General features: G+C 38.1%; 2 protein-coding genes across 3 annotated transcripts in view; one reads left to right on the top strand and one right to left on the bottom strand.

Moving 5' to 3' along the window:
• The window catches only part of LOC131979435 (myc box-dependent-interacting protein 1), a 31,098-nt gene extending 29,164 nt beyond the window's left edge, over positions 1–1,934 (bottom strand). For both annotated transcript variants that reach the window (XM_059343414.1, XM_059343413.1), the window contains exons 1-2: positions 1,666–1,934; positions 696–776 (exon numbers count right to left, since the gene is read on the bottom strand). In XM_059343414.1, coding sequence (XP_059199397.1) covers positions 696–776; positions 1,666–1,752 — 168 coding nt within the window. In that variant the 5' untranslated portion in view covers positions 1,753–1,934. The remainder of the gene's footprint in view (positions 1–695; positions 777–1,665) is intronic.
• Positions 1,935–5,417: 3,483 nt separating this feature from the next.
• The window catches only part of tmem198a (transmembrane protein 198a), a 63,836-nt gene continuing 51,745 nt past the window's right edge, over positions 5,418–17,508 (top strand). The window contains exon 1 of the mRNA XM_059343421.1: positions 5,418–5,875. The gene's annotated coding sequence lies outside the window, so the exon portion shown is untranslated. The remainder of the gene's footprint in view (positions 5,876–17,508) is intronic.

The following is a 17,508-nucleotide window of genomic DNA, read 5'->3' as shown; positions in this document are numbered from 1 at the left end:
TGTGAGGAGAAACCTTCACAGCCTGTTGAGCCAGTTTAAAACAAGAAATAAAGTCCAAATATTAGGTGTATTTTGCTTAAAAATAGCAAAATTATCTGCTAATGCAACAAGAAAATTTGGCTTGTCAAGACTTTCCAAAACAAGTAAAAATATCTATTCTCAATGAACCACAAATGCCTTAGAATTAGTGTATTCTAACTAATAACAAGTGCATTTTTCTTGATTCTAATGAAATATACTTTTTTTAGACCTATTTTCTCAATATTTTGAAAAATATTCTTCAATTAATAATAAGTAAATGCTAGAGTCATCATCTTGCCATAATGATATGCATAGGCATTATATTACAAATATTTTTATCTGTATGTAGAATATTTTTCTTAAAATTCTTGAAATAAGGCAAAAGCCGTGGAATCTTTATATCAAACAAGTGAAACAGTCTAAAATAAAAACTGCTGACCAAGAAGAAATATCTTATCAGACAAAAAATAAGCACATATCCCCTTGATCTGAGATATTTCATCTTACTTAGATTTCAGTTTTTGCATCTCTTGTATCTTGTTAGAGCTAATGCAAAATTCCGTTGCTATGTCACATCTGTATGTGACTAAAAGCTGTGACACTATATCGTATTTAAAGTGTGCAATAATATTCTATTCTGACTCTACCATCTAACATAGTGCTACTGTACTCACATATTGTTTGTTGAAGTTGATCACTCCCTCCTCAAAAGCAACATCTTTGGTTTCATCGGCTTTGCCAAGCTTCTGAAGAACCTGTTGGTCAAAAAAAAAACATAATAGCATTAGTGACAAAACCAAGTTCACATATAGCAATGGATTCTGTTCAATTTTAAGTCAAAGAAGAGACGTGCATGGGCCCTAAAAGACACAACACATGAGAACAAACACCCGTTTTCTTGTCTTGATCTCTCGCTTGCATTTAAGTTATAGATCAAATATGATTTCTTTGCATTCATGGGTGGAATTAAGGGGTTGCAAAGTAGTATATGACACAATTTATATAGAAAATAGTAATGGCAACACACATAAATCAAATCTAAGTGAGCCAATAACAGAGACACTCCACACTATACATAAATATATGTGTGCATTATCTATATTTATATACAGGGCGCCGTTATCTGTCTCTCATCAACCCTACAGCACATAATGCATTATGACTGACAAATAGCGCCCCCTGCCATTTAATCAGAGCATAACGCGCAGGTGCATAAACGCATAGACTAGGCCTCACATCTACTACCTATGCATATTGCAGCATGGCTAATAATAATCATGATAGTGGCAGTGAAATGAAAAAGAGAGTGTTTCTGCTGTCACCTCTAGTGTGATAATGACTCATGGAGATGCTCATATAGGGATTTTAAATGCCAGAAACACATCAGCCATGGGCTAAATTATGAGCAGGCTTACAGTTTATGTCCCTGCAATGTGCACGTGCCCGCTGTGTGACATTGACTACAGTAGGGATGTGTTTGAAGTGGGCATCCCCATCCCCAAACACAGCATCCCTGCTCTTAATATCATGAGGTCGTGATGCGACACTGCGCCTCGGTGGAGGATGCGGCACTGCTGCCTGGCGGCTGGTAGGCCTGAATGATAATTCCCCCCATGCATTAACACGTTAGTGAGCAGCTCTTACCTTTTCTTGGGCTCTTGTGAGTTTTTTCTGGACGTTGCTGGCCACTTTCCCTGCTGTCAGCCCCTTCCCCAAATTCAACTCAGCCATCTTGTAGCGTAGATCAGTCCTTGGATGCGGGCAGGAAGGAAATAAGAGCAATAACGATCGGATGGACCGCTACGGCGACCGTTGAGGCAAATGCATCAATGTCCAGTGGAGAAATAATGTCGATAAATGTAATTATGTGATGTTATGGTGCGTCTCTAGGTGGATGTGTGTGTATGTGTGTGTGTGTGCAGAAAGCTAAGCTGTATTCTCAAATGTTGAGCTGCTGTGTGCGCGTCCGTGACAGAGGAGGATGCTGTCAGAGATGCTCTTAAAGGCGCAGATGCTGCTGCGCGTCCACACAGTTAAAGCTACATTATGAACACGGTGTGATGCTTTTAAATGCAATTTTGCACTTAGGGTTTAAAAAATGCTCTGTTATTTGCAAATGTTGTTTGCAATCTCTCTCTTTCTCCTTCTTTTATGTATTTTTTTTACTATTACATTGGCCTCAAACCCTGTAATTATGAGTTAAGCCTTAAAAAAATGATAATAATAATGATAATAATAATAATAGCCTACCTCAAATACATAGTCAAGAAATGTTCTATCGAAAACCCACAACACCAAGTCTCACTGCAAGCAGTGCTAAGAAAAATCCAGGCCTGTTTCCAAGCACGCGTCTATTAATGCTTCAAAGACCCATCTGTCTTAATCTCATATTACATCATTACATAACAACATATAAAGTGACATAAGAACAATTCTTTAAAGATTATCACTGAGGAGCAGCTGTCAGGTTTGAAGTTTTAAAGGTTGAATGTGTTGATATTTTTTTGTGTGACACCAACTGGTAGCTCCCATAAAGTTAGGCACGTTTTTTATTAAAGTGTGGTTTACAAGATGTAGAGGGTATGTGTGGTGATGTTTTTTTTACTGTGCAATAATACAATACAGTGATATGGACAGACAGGGAGTGAATATTAAACAACGACAATAATGGTACCCCTGTGTGTGTGTGTGTGTGTGTGTGTGTGTGAGTGTGTGTGTGAGTGTGTGTGTGTGTGTGTGTGTGTGTGTGTGTGTGTGTTTGTGTGTGCGTGTGTGCATGCATGCATGTGTGCATGCGTGTTTCAGTTATAGATCTAGTAGTTAAGTATTAATATATTATAATAAATATTATGCATCATTATTAGGCAGAGAAAGCGATACTACTAAAATGTAAATAGAATAAATTAAAATAATAATAATAAAAAAAAATATATATATATACAATAAAACATATATATATACACGTTATTATTAGTATATAATATAATATATATATATATATATATATATAAGTAAAAATAAAAAAGGGAGCATGCATGAGCGACAATAATACTAATAATGATAATTACAGGAGAGAGGAGGAAAATAAGACAAAAAAATGATCATGTGCTTTCTTTGCGAGGATATTAATGGGAAGAATGATAGCAGCAAAGATAATAACATAATTACAATAATTACAATAATAATAATAATAATAATAATAATGCTAGTATCAACATTACAAACAACATTGAGTAGCAATATGGAGGAGGGTTATTTCTGTATATTCATTCATTCGTCCATCCATCCATCCATCCATCCATTCATTATTATTATTACTATTTTCCATCATTGTTATTAGATATAGGATGCCTCGGAGCCCTACCTACCAAGTTATTGTTAATAATATATGACTAAATGTAGATGAGGACAAAAAAGAAAACATGTTAAACAAGCACATTTTCAGAAAAAGGATAAACTGAATTGCTATATTTGCCACTTTAGACTTCAGGTTTTATCTTGTGCAAAAAAAATAAGAAGAAAAATTATGTTTTGGTTCCACACTTTACTATAAGGAGCTCTCCAGGAGATGGCGCCATTGGTTTATATCATAACCACATACAAACAATATTTACAGAGCTCTGTAAGTTCTCTCCCTTTAAAAAAAAATCTGTCTGTTTTTGCTTAACAGCTGCAAAAGTCTGACGGGGGACTGAGGCTCTGCAGACGTTTGGAGTTCAGCCTGTCAACATCACAAAGATCAGCTGTTCTGTGTTATATATTAGTGAATTTTATAGTGATCTGCTTTTAATTTCAAGTTGGCTACATATGTTAAATGTCCCTCTCCTTGTATGCAATAAACCTTGCAATATCCTTAAAATAAATTGGCTTTTATATGTTATGATTTCCATAAACTCCAGGCTCTTTATTGACACAGGTGGCTGCTGCTGGCTGGGAGCTCTCCGAGGTCCTGAACTGACAGTCTGCTGCTGCTCACAGAAGGAACAGGCAGCAGAATGAAACGGCTCTCTAAAGTCCTTATGCCCCCCCTAACATTACACTGGATGTAATTATAACTCTGTTGCATAATCTAGCATGAGAGCGTGCTTACCAAAAATCCTACTTGCATGTGAGACGTAAAATGGTTTAGTGTAGGCTATAAAGACTGTGTGATTATCTGGTTTTGAGTGTCTTATAGTGGGCTAAAACAAGAAGCAAGAAACTAATTTAAATGTTGAATAAGCTGTCCTGGACATGCCACTTGCTTGGTATTATTTAAGTCATTTTACATATATTTTTTTATTTATTTAACCTTTATTCAACCAGGAAATATCCCATTGAGATTAAGAACCTCTTTTTCAAGGGAACAAGAGGCAGCAAGCACAAAATACAGTTACATATTTACATAAAACAAAGACCTTAACCCTCTGGAGTCCATCTATTTATTGAAAATACACATGTTTTATTTACAGTAATAACTTTATTTATATATGATATGTAGACAAGCTGAGAAAGCCAGTTAAAGTTCAATCATAGGAGCTTTCAGAGTGTGCCATTTATGTTTCTAGACCATTTTTAAAATGTGATTTTTCTTTCTACAATGAAAACTATTACTATTTTTAATGTATATGCAAATAGACTGTTTTGCAGTTTTATTATTTATTATTTGTTCTGCTGTTTTGTGTGTAAAAATGGTAAAAATAAATAAATAAATGAATAAGAAGAGAAAAAAAAGGTACATTTCCATAGACACCTGTGTCTTTTGTTTGTATTTTGGGTTCCTGGCAGCTTTATACTTTGTTAATTAAAATAAAATGAAAAATCTGACTAATAGCCAAATTTGTATGGAGAAAAAGGAGCCATGCATGTGATGTAAGGACAGACTGAAAGATGCTAAACAGACAGAAATGAATGCATAGGAAGTTGACAAATTTGAACCAAAATCTCCTGGACTTCAGAGCTTTAAACGCGTTTTGAGAAGTGCATATTGTGGAATTGGCCTCAATAACTCTCAGTTTGGATTTAAAAGTGCTCAAAGAAATTCAGTCAGTTAGTTTCCAGTCTTTCTGCAGCATATTCCAGCATAAGGTGCAGAGTAAACAAATACCCTTTTACCCAACTCTGTATGATCAGAAGGGACAGAAAGCAACAAATGATCTTGTGAACATATATGCAATAGATTGTGATTACATTATTTTCTTGTACATGCATACATCTTTGCATCCTCCACCCCCCTCCCCCTACTTTCTCCCACCTCCCACCTCCTCCCTCATCCCTTTTCTTCCCTTTCCTCCTCTCGTCCTCCCCGTCTCTTTATCCCCGACAATAACAACATTTGGCCACGAGTCACCAAGCCCATTCGTCCCCATATATCCACGTGAATTGCTCCTCTCCTCCCCCCCTCTCGTGCTGCGGGAATGGTTTAACCCGTTCCCCACAGTGCGCGAGACAGAGAGCACAAAGGAAGCGCATCCACTGGTGCTTTAGGAGGGCTATCATAGGAAAAGCATGATGTAAACACGGAATAAAAACCGCAGGGCAGCATCTCCATTTCCCGTCGCACTGGTCCATTATCAGCCTTCAATATTACATGAGGTACCGGCCGACAACAGCGCGGTCTGTCTGGACACCATGTGAGAAAAGCCAACCGGAGTTCAGCTTTGTTTCATCTTCGCTTCAGGCTTTTTCTGGAGTTGCTCGCTCTTTTCTTTTTCTTCCTCTTTTTGTCTTCTTTTTTCCCCCTTTTGGACCGAGCCTGGTTCACATGATGTTGGGTTTTCCAAGCAGACAAGTGGAGATTTTCTTCTTTTTTTTCTAAAACAGCTGGACTCGGGGATGATAAAGGAAACACACGCTGATATGTTGCATTTCTGAGGTGAGTTTTTCTTTGTTCACGTCAAATGTACAGTAATGTTATACCAGAATAGCTACCTGGGGTTTTTTTTTTTTAAATTATTATTATTATTGATATGAGGCTGCCGCGTGCCACAAATAACAAAGACTAAAGTCTAACGTTTCGCTTGGTTATCTCCACCCAGCAGCCTAAATGAAGCACATTTCCTCTCCCTGAGAGCTAATTATGTTGTCCACAGCCTTATGCCCATCACTGTAATTGCCTTTGAAAATGAGACACATGGAGGACTACCTCAGCTCCGCTATTGTTTTCCCTCTATTGTTTTCAAACCGTTGTTTCTCGGAGCATTTGATGCTCCAACACAAGGCACGACCACTTCCAGACCTCTCATATCAGTGGCAGCCAGATGAATCCTGCATGATGTGTGGGAATTAATTATTGAAAAGACTAAACTCTGAATTTGATACCCGTGTGCATAATTGGGTTGGACAGCGTGTAAACAGTGGGAGCCAAATTGATTTGAGCTCAGAGAAAGTCACGTGTACATCTATCTATCTATCTATCTATCTATCTATCTATCTATCTATCTATCTATCTATCTATCTATCTATGTATTTGTTTACCTATCTTCCTATGTCAACAAACAAAACACTACATTTCAATATAATAGGAATTTATCCATAAACAAAACCGACACTGAGGGAAAACACATTTTCTTTCTCTCACTTGGTTTCTCTCCATCTCCTCTCTTCTCCAGGCTACAGTAATAGCACATGAAACATGTTCATAATTAGTAGTTTGCTGTAGAAGAAGAAGAAGAAGAAGTAATTATAGGCAGCAAGCCTGCTCTGCTAAGTGTGCAGGCATTTTTTTCTCTTTTATTTCCTTTGTTAAAACATGCAAATGTTGTCTTTGCACCATGCACATACTAGTTTGGTTCTGTTATTGGCACAGCTTGTGTGTTCTCTCTCTGCAGTTCAAAACTAAATGTTTGACATACAATGAGTGTCTTTATTTTTTGGGGGTGTGAATAATGTGTGTGTATGTATTTGGTACTGTTTGTGAGGGCATTTCTGTAGAGCAGAGCTGACCATGTGGTGCGAGGAGGAGACACACAAACCAACAAAAGAAAAGACTTGTTACATGCTGTACATATCTATTGTGATATTACAGAAAAATGTGAGAAATACAGTGAAATGCAAATGAGTGGGAGATGCAAAAAGCATCACATGGAGGCCATGATTATGCTTTCATTTGGCTGTTATGTCCTGTAGAATTACACACTATAAGGGGCTTTTTCTCTATGAGAAAATGTCTCTCAGAAAAGGTAAATTGTCTCTTGAGATGTAATGGTGGATTTGAAGGTTGTGCAGTGTTTGAATAGAAGCTGCAGAGGAAAAGATGCCATGGGAAGAAGCATGAATAAGATGCAGTGTATGATAGGAAAGAAACCACTGTGCAGCCAGTTACTGACTGTGTGCTTTTGTTTGACCAAGTGATGCATTGGAGAGTTCACTGGTGTCAACCCACAGAGTTTCTTACTTTGTAGTGCTAGTCAATCTTTTAATAAAGCTCTCTTTCAGTTTGTGGTCCATTTCCTGGGCTGAACTTTGAAGCTGTGGTGTTGGTTTCTGCAAAATGAAAAACTCAGCGAACCTGTTCAGCAAATATAGATCATAGGTCTTTATCATAGTTAGTTTTAACCACATTTTATCAGATAAAATGTGCATGCATGCTGGTTTTACAGTAGCATACTTCCATTGTACTTGAAGTTTTCTGCTGCTGGCAGCTGTGCAGCTTCACTGCAGCAGATTGAAACCACCAATCAGGGCACTGTTACAGGAAGCACTGAGCAAAAGGAAAGTGTCACTTTCGTTTCCAATTATGTCCAAATGGTCCAGCAGGAGGTTTTCTCTCAGTCAGAGCCCAGTTCTTCCAGTACTCAACTCAACTTTATTTACGTAGCACCTTTCACTCACTCCAACTGCTGCTATTACATTAATTCAAAGCGATGTTTTGAGTCTGGTGAATTACCTTTTCTCAGTAACATGGACTTTATAATTGCATTAATGCAAGTATTTAAGTTGATCCAACATCATGTTTTAAGTCAGGTGAAGAAGCTCGGACTATTTTGTCCATTTTTGAATCCTTTTCATGTCTTTTCGTGTCTCTTTTGTGTCTTTTTTTGGTCATTTTGTGTCTGTTGTTGTGTCTTTTTTTTGTTATTTTGTGTCTTTTTTTTGTCATTTTGTGTCTGTTGTTGTGTCTTTTTTTGTCATTTTGTGTCTTTTTTTTGTCATTTTGTCTCTTTTTTTGTCATTTTGTGTCTTTTGTGTCTTTTTTGGTCATTATGTGTCTTTCTTCTAGTCACTTTGTGTCTTTTTTTAGTCAATTTGTGTCATTTTGTGTCTTTTTTTAGTCAATTTGTGTCATTTTTGTATCTTTTTTTAGTCAATTTGTGTCATTTTTGTATCTTTTTTTAGTCATTTTGTGTCTTTTTGTGTCTTTTTTTAGTCATTTTGTGTCTTTTTGTGTCTTTTTTGGTAATTTTTGTGTCTTATTTTGACGTCATGAAGAAGTTTTGCTCCGGCGCTTTTGTGGACTCCAGAGGGTTAAAGACTGTGGTTACTCTGGTTGACAGGTGTTTTCTCTTCTTACACTGATTCCTCCGTGTTTGACTAATGATCGCTCTTGATATCACATTTCAATCTCATGTAATGATCGGTTAGCTCCGTGTTTTAGACAAGATAATGAGGAGATAGTGAGGACAGGGAGGGGAAAGAAATGTGACAATATGCTGGGATTCAGTCCCACACCTTTTAAAAAGCCAATTAAAAACTGGGCCCCCCGTATGGTGCCCATGGTGCTGATAGTTATGTAACCATAACCGAGAGCCAAGCAGTCCTCAGACTCAGGACTTTGGCCAAAGTGACAGTTGATGAAAAGTCTGGCCAGAAGACAGAATATCTGTTTTTTTAATTATTTTTTAAAATGCCATTTTCCCTTTCTCCATAGCTACGAAAAAAAGTCTGACAAATCTGATGAGGGTCAAGAATCTTAAGCATTTGACGAACCATAAGAAAAATCTCTTCTATTTTATTTAAAGGAGATTTTCAGTATGAAGAGGAAAGCTTTTAACCTCAAAAATATAGTTTCAAGTAATTGCAAGAATGGCCTCGCCACCCAGTATTTTAATCAGCGTTAGGACAGATCTAAGATAGGAACCCTTTTAATAGATCTCAGTGTTGAGGTGAGGACGGATACCAGAGAGACTCCCATTCATACATTTCATACATTTTATGGATTGCCAGTGTTGCTACGCAGTGTGCTGTGCTTTGATGACAGGTTATGTAAGAACAGTGAACATAAGCCAAAAAGACTCAGACTCAAGCAGAAAACGTCTACAGGGGCATCTCCGTCTGACAGAGCTAGTCTGCAGCACGCCTCAGTGTTTTTGTTATATTTGGACGGAAAATATGGATATGAGGTCAAGGAAGGGCGGACAAGGGAAGAGCGAGGAAGGACTGTGAGTGAAAAATAGGAGTTATTAGAGCCGTAAATGTTAAAAGTGGAGTGAAAAGAGAGAAAGAAGGAGCAAAAACGTTGAAGGAGTAGGGTTGTGATTGCTGTAAATCATGGACTGGGATGGATACAAACAACAACAACAACAACAAAGAAACAAAGGAATGCCCATATAGAAAATGAGAATTGGACTTCAATAAGAATGGGCAGGGTGGAGGAAGGGGAGAGGCATTAGAAGAGAAAGGATGAGGGGAAGAGAAAGGGTAAAGCCGATCCTAATCCCATTAATTCACACCACTGCTGTCCTTCCCACTAGCATATTCACATACATACACACACGCACTGGTTGAAAATACTGGTAATATATATTTCTGTTTGTTGTTCAGCTCACCAGTATGCTAACTGGACCTCCCATTTAATGATTTGAGCACTTATTGGCATTAAATGTGCACTGGTCAGGACACGGTTGGTGTAATGAGGACAGAGTCAGGTTGGGAGCCGCTAGTTTCAACCAGATCTGACTCACAGTGTAAGAGCCCTCAGGCAATGTGGCATTTGTGTGTGATTCTGTGTGTGTGTGTGTGTGTGTGTGTTTGGCTGTCTAAAAGAGTCTCTCCATACCATCCGTACACATCTGCTGCATCTTCCGTTTCTATTATAGACGTCTGAAAAATATGCTCATAGGAGTGTTTGTGCAAATGCAGAACTCTGAAATTGTGGCTCGTCTTTGAGATAATTGTGGCTGATATTTTTACTTAATCTAGACAAGGAATCGAGGACATTTTTCATTTGAAATACATACTGATATATGTGGACGTGTGTGCCAACACAGGAAGATATCAACAAATAAATGGAGCAAACCGAGCCAACAGAGCTACAACTGAATGCAGTAATTCAGGACGGGTCTACAGAGAGACGGGGCTGTGAATGGCACAGCTAATAGAAACTGTAAATGATGGAAGGCAAGGATTTATACAGAGGAACTGTGTGCGTGTGTGTGTGTGTGTGTGTGCGTGTGTGCGTGCGTGTGTGTGTGTTCCTGTAAGTGCCACAGCCTCTTGTCCTGTTTTCACACACAAAATGTTCTGTGTACTTGCCACTGGTGGGAAGGAGCTGAGTGTATTTGCTGAAGTCTTGCACTTTAGTACATTTGTTGTATTCCTATGAGGGTGTTTCCATTACAGTCCAGTACCCGGAATGAGGCGGGTCTCACTCACCGAAACGCCCCATATTTGAATATGAAAAAAGCCTGGTTGCTGATTTGATAGAACACTAAGCAGAACGTGATGTAGTACTCGACGCCACAACAACATGCGCCATTTGTAAATGCTAGCAAGTAGTGAGTAGTCACAAGCGACTATAAACATAAGCCCCATAGTGTGGTCCCACAAATCCCTGCTATGTTGCTGGAAAGATCTGTGCCTTAGGGCGTTCATAGTGATCCTGCAAAGGCAAAGTGATTTTCTGCCCTTTTCATAGTGCAGTTCGGCGTCTCGGAACAAGGTGCACAGTGCTAACAGGCTAACAGTTAGCTCTGTAGCAGTACAGTGTGTATGTGCTGCTGCTGCAGGAGGTGTTCACTTAGTGATCTCTGTTTGTTTACAACAAGCACAGGACACTCTGTGCACAGCTAGTGATGCCGGTTAATTCACGATCACAAAGTTTATGATCAGCGCAGACGCTGTGCATAATTAGCCATGCTGGTTTGTTTATGATCAGCAGCGGACGTTGTGCACAGTTAGCGACAGCAGCCACAGTTGCTTCTCCCGTGTTTAATCCGTTGCGTATGTGATCACGGTCGAAACTGTTGCTAAGCGATTACGCGACGATTGAAAACCATATGTCACCTCCAGAGTCTCTAAAAAATAAAAAAAACAAACTTTTAGAAGTGTAAGATAATTTATCTTGTTTTAAGAGTTATTGTCTTATTGATTTATATTATTTATTTTATATTATTTTTTGTTTTTATTTGTATACATGCATATTTTATTTTGTGCAGGCAATACATTTTACATTTTATTTTATTTATTTTTTATCCTATTTTTAATTCATTTTATCTTATTGCATTTTACTGGTCTATTGTTTACTACATCTCTTTGTATTGTGTTATCTATCTATCTTTAAGAGTTCAACATGCTTATTTATAGATTTTACAATCTTAATTTAAGAAATCTTGTCAAGGTAAATTATCTGTCCATGCAACAAGATCATTTCCCTCAGATTTACTGTTTTTATCTTGTTTTTAGACACACCTTTTTGCAGTGCATGCACTTTGTGAACCTGGAAAAGGCTTCTGACCGTGTCCCCAGGTTGTTTTATGGGGGGCACTGGGGGAGTATGGGGTAGCGGGGTGTTTGCTACCAGCCATCTGGTTCTTGTATAACCAAAGTAAGAGCTGTGTCCGTTTTCTGGGCTCAGTGCCAAACACATTTTTAGTGGGCGTTGACCTCCACCAGGGCTCCCCTCCACACAGATAATGTTTTTGTAATATTCCTGGACAGGATATCAAGGAGCAGCCGGGGGGAGGAGGGGGGTCGGTTTGGTGACCTCAGAATTGCATCTCTGCTTTTTGCTGATATTGTGGTCCCGTTGGCTTCTTCTTTAGCATGCATCGGAGTGGTTTGCAGCCGAGTGTGAAGCAGTCCGGATGAGAGTCAGCACCTCTGTGGCTGTGGTTCCCAGCCAGAGAAGGGAGGATCGCTCTCTCCTGGTTAGGAGTGAGTTGCTGCCCCAAGCCAAGAGGTTCTCAGGGTTTTGTCCATGACTGAATAGTGAATGAAGCGTTTGATTGACAGGAGGTTTGGTGCAGCGCCAACACACTGAAAGTTAATTGCTTCTTACCAACATAAAAAAAAACCTTTAGATTTAGAAGTGTTAGATAATTTATCTTTTTTGAAGAGTTAATTCCTTATTTTAAACGTTCAACATGCTTATTTCTAGATTTAACAATCTTAATTAAAGAAATCTTGTCAAGTAAATTATCTGTCCATGCAGTAAGATCATTTCCCTCAGATTTACTGTTTTTATCTTGTTTTTAGACACTCTTTTTTGCAGAGCAGTTATGCAGGGATTTTACTGGACTGTTGTGGTGTAGAGGGAACTAAACCAAAGGGCAAAGCTCTAGATTTAACAGACCAGCAATGTTACAACTCATGTGGTCATAAGCGTTAAATAGTGACTGAAAGAATGAAATTGTGAATTCAAGCAGCGGTTGTTAAGAATTTGGGCGATCATGTGGAATTTTTAATCGATCTGTGTATTTTTTAACTTTAATTTTTAAATCTGAACTGCAAGTCAGTACTCACTGAACTGAAACACAGCCGAGCGTTTAGTTCTGCTGCCGTACGTCAATAAGCCAATGAGCTGAGAATTAAGTTGGATAAAGCTCCAGTTTGCAAACTAAAAGTCGCAAAAACAATTATAAAACACACAGAAATACAAGAGTATTAATTTGAACAAAACTAGCTTACTGTATCAAACCTTGCTAGCATGAATTATGTTTAAATTTAATTTGATGCAAAACTTATTTAAACACAAAACACATTTAAATATGAAGATTACTGTGAAAACTAACCTCAGGTCTCTTCAGGGGCTAAAACATAAAACATTGAACTCCTTGACGTTTTCTTTACAGTAACACCTCAGTTAGTTTTATGATCGACAGGAAGTCTCGTTTTGTCTTTTCAAAATAAAAGCATCCATTATCAAAACAGGCTTTTGCTTAATATTGTTGTGTTATTTTGCCCATGTATGCATGTTTTCTATGCTGTTAAAAGGAAACAAGTAGGAAGAAAATATTGGCCTTCTTTTTTTCTATTACTACTTGCTGAAAGCAGAAACTGAATAATCAATGGAAGCAAAATGGTTTTGAAAGAAATGGTAAATATGTTAACACTATTTAATATGTATTATGTGCATCAAATCCATTGAGCTCAAGATACCTGAATACCTTTAATAACACATTGCTCTGAAAGTTTTAATTTGAGGCATTTTGTGCTCATTTTTGATGTGCATCATACAGTTCTGAATAGCCACCATCAGCTCATGGGGGACATTCAAAAGAGACAAATGGATCCATTGAAGACAAATTTAACACTGTAGCTTCAAGTGTGTCCAGTGTTGAGCAAGAGGAAAAAAGAAAGACGGAGCAAAGTGGTTGAAAGCAGCAGTGAGATAAATGATGTTGGGCAGAGAGACGGTGAAAGATAGAGAATGAGCTGTAATCTGATGAAAGCCTCTTTACTCCTCTGTCACCTCACCTTCAGGCCGCAAGCAATGACCAAGGCTTAGAGGAGATCAATGCTGAGGCCACCAACATGCAGGCGGACACACATAATCACTTCACTGCCTACAGTACGCATGCAACATCTTAACACACCTGAGACCACTTCACTGGAAAGCTTCTATTCATACTTTGTGTTGAGTTTGTTAAATGGATGAATAGATTGATGAAAAGATGCTTCAACCCTCTGAAATCTTCGGCTATTATGTCTGTTCAAAAATCTGTTAACCTTAAAACACTCAGGAGTGGAAAACGAGTTGCAAAAAATAATTTAATGTTTTCAATCATGTCTTTCGGCCCTAAGAAAGATATTTCCACTTTCAAAATATTTATGAATTCAATATTTTGGATTTTATGAGTTGTATCTCCCAGGATACGTTGCCCTTTTAAGGTTTAAAAATCTTCACCATGCCATGTTGGTTTTAATTTTTTTCAGCGTTACCTCACCTATATGTCCTGGTAATCAATTTTTAACTTATATATAAATACTTTTTTTATTAGTTTATTTAAAGGGGGACAGTGCAATTTCATAAAACACATGATAACATAAGATTAAAAAAGCAAGAGTTAGCCAGAAGGCTAGTTTTCATCTGTAGTCCTCTGGCCATGATGTAAAAAAAAAACAGAGAATTACGAAACAAAAAACAAACAAACAAAAAAACAAAAAAAAAAACACGTACAATATACAAAATACATATACAAACACTTACCCTAACCCTAACCAACATCACATACAACATCACAAAATAACATTTTATCATAACATCAAAACAACACAACAGGCTTATCTTTTAGTGTTGGCAGCTGTAGTTGTTGATAAGCCACAATTTCATTTTTTTGTGAAATAGGATGAATGAATGAATCTTGAAAATGAGGTTTTAAATATTGCAAATATGAACACAGGTTGCAAATACAACATGTAACCGGTAAAATGAGGATAATACCTAGTTCTATATTTTCATACTAAATATATTTGACATAATCTCCGGTTTTACTTGGCTGAATATCATCAAAAAAAAAATCTGACATGGAGTTTCAAGCCAGAACTTTAGAGGGAAGCTGATGACAAGACTCAACGTTGCTTCATTTTTATGTCTTTACGTCATGAAGAAGTAATATGCAGGTGTTTTCATGAACTCCAGAGGGCTAAAGGGATTGGGTTAGAGATATGTCTCTGGATATACTTCAGCCTCTCTCTGCGAGGGTTCGATAGGTCACTCAGACATCTCAATAGACTTGCAGCTCAAAGGGAGAGAGGGAGAGTGTGAGGAGAAAATTAACAGCTCCCATACAAATCAGCCCGCCTGCATTTAAACCTAATGACCCAGGCAACCAAATGACCCAGGCCGAGGCTGTTTCATTGTGAGTGTCCACTCATTTACTTTTACTTTACAGATACGAAAAAAAGGCAAATGAAATGCATGTATGCATGATGGAGGGGGCAGCAGAGTCAACGTGCTTATGGATGCAGATAAGAAAATAATGAAGTGAAGACTGTTGGCAGTGAAAGGCTTTTCCACCGTTTAATTTGAGGCCAAATTTGTTTAGAATTAAAGCACTGACTTAATCTTAGTCAATTCTGCGCTGAAATGGAAACAGAGAGAGAAAAAAGGCTATCAAGAGAGGCCAGGGCAATCTAAAGGACACTTTAAGACTCACTAGTTACTTTACTAAGTTACTCCTTATTGAAACTAACAAATAAAGTACATGAAATACAGGAAATACTCCAACTCTTATCAAAAGAAAACATGGAAAGAATATCATCTTCAATTTAATGTATTTATTGATCTAATGATCATATAAACAGTGATCACAACATAGAAAAATGTTTCTTATCTGCCACAATGTAAAATGCACATTGCTAAATACAGTTAACTCTGTTAAACTTATAGCGCATTATAGCAGGTGATTATCTGCTCTATTAACACTGACGCTAGTTTAGCTGATTACTCCCACCCCCTAACCAACCAATTCAAGCTCCTGAAGTCTTGGAGACGTTACAGGGTCCCACCAGCTAAGGGAGCCTTTAAAAAATATTTTATCCCCAACGCTACTCGCCTCCTCAACTCAACATAAGCGACACACTAACTTTTAACTGCTCTTAATTGTCTTTTTCTTCTGTGTTTTAACTGCATTCTCAACTGCTGTATATTTTTAATGAAATTCTGTATCTTTATGGTGAGCCGAAGGCAAATTTCCACCATGGTGGATAATAAAGATTTATTGTTTTGTATTGTATTGTAAGGGGCTACACGGTGGTGTAGCGTTTAGCACTCTCGCCTCACAGCAAGAGGGTCACTGGTTCGACTCCCGCCTGCAGCTCTTCTGTGTGGAGTTTGCATGTTCTCCCCGTGTCAGTGTGGGTTCTCTCCGGGTTCTCCGGCTTCCTCCCACAGTCCAAAAACATGCACTTAGGTTTAATTGGTGACTCTAAATTGCCCGTAGGTGTGAATGAGAGCGTGATTGTCTCTATCTATATGTCAGCCCTGCGATAGCATGAATGAATAGTTTTGCTTAAGCACTTCTATCTCTCTCCTTCTTTTAGTGACTTTACCGATAATGTCATCTGTTTATGTTATTAAATTCTGTTTTCTTTTCTCCTGTGCAGTGTGTCAAATGTTTAGTGGTGACGTCTTGTTTCATTAATGATCCGTTCAAAAGAACGAAACTCTTAGTGGAATAAACCGTACTGAATCACTTCCTGAAAAATGTTGGTCTTTTCTCAACTTCAGATGAACTCCCGTCCCGCCTAGTGACTCTCTCTCTAGACCGCAAGTGCCGAGTAGCATGAACAAGGAGTTGCTCAAGTCCACCCCTCAGACTTCTTTTTCTTCTTCTTCTTCTTGCTCCCTCTTGAACAAATGGCCGTTTAAAGAATTAAAGAAATTAAAGAAACGGGCCTTAATATAGGATGGATTCGGGTAATGTGGGACACTTCAGGTTTCGCTGGTTAATTCCCTGCTTAAAGTAAATATAGTCATCAAAATCTTTACTATTGGTCTACCATGGGTGTCATGTGACTGAAATTACATAAAATATTTTTAAATTTAGAAAAATATAACAAAGTCAAAATTGCAAAAAGTGTCCCACATTACCCGAATTCACCCTAGTAACAACTAACTGATTACTTGATAAGAAAACGTAACACATTACGTTACTCGTTACAACAAAAAAGTAATCTGAGTATTCATTTTTTTAGAGACGGGGTACACCCTGGACATGTCACCAGAATATCACAGGGCAAACATATAAAGACAGACAATCATGCTCTCATTCACTCCTATGGGCAATTTGGAGTCACAAATTAAACCTAAGTGCATGTTTTTGGACTGTGGGAGGAAGCCGGAGAACCCGGAGAGAACCCACAGGGACACGGGGAGAACATGCAGAAGAGGTGCTCCACACAGAAGAGCTGCAAGCTGGAATCGAACCGGCTCGTGTTCTTGCTTGTGAGGCAAAAGTGTTAACCGCTACACCACCGTGTAGCCCCCCAACACTGATCTCAACTAAGACTTCCCAACCTTGTAATGCAAATTTACTGTGAGATAAGGATGCTGCTTTTTAATGAAGTGCAGTAGTTTCAGCTAAGCAGTGCAAAGATGCAACAGTGGAGGCATCTCTAATAAAACAAGGCTATCTGCACCTTCCTGGTTACTATGCCAACTGACCGGGGAGCTACTGTGGTTCAGTGCTAAGAGATAAGCCGACAACAAACAATTATTTTAAGTATCAACAAATTTGTCGGTGAAAGAATTAATCATCTAAGTTTTTTAGAAAATAATTCCTTATCACAACATCCCCAAAGCCTTAGCACTTGGGTTTGCTAGTTTTGTCTAACAAATAATTAAAA

Source organism: Centropristis striata, chromosome 10 (genome assembly GCF_030273125.1).
Source record: "Centropristis striata isolate RG_2023a ecotype Rhode Island chromosome 10, C.striata_1.0, whole genome shotgun sequence".
NCBI classification, from domain to species: domain Eukaryota; kingdom Metazoa; phylum Chordata; class Actinopteri; order Perciformes; family Serranidae; genus Centropristis; species Centropristis striata.
Note: the sequence above shows the minus strand (reverse complement) of the source record. Positions and strands in the feature narration are given on the sequence as shown.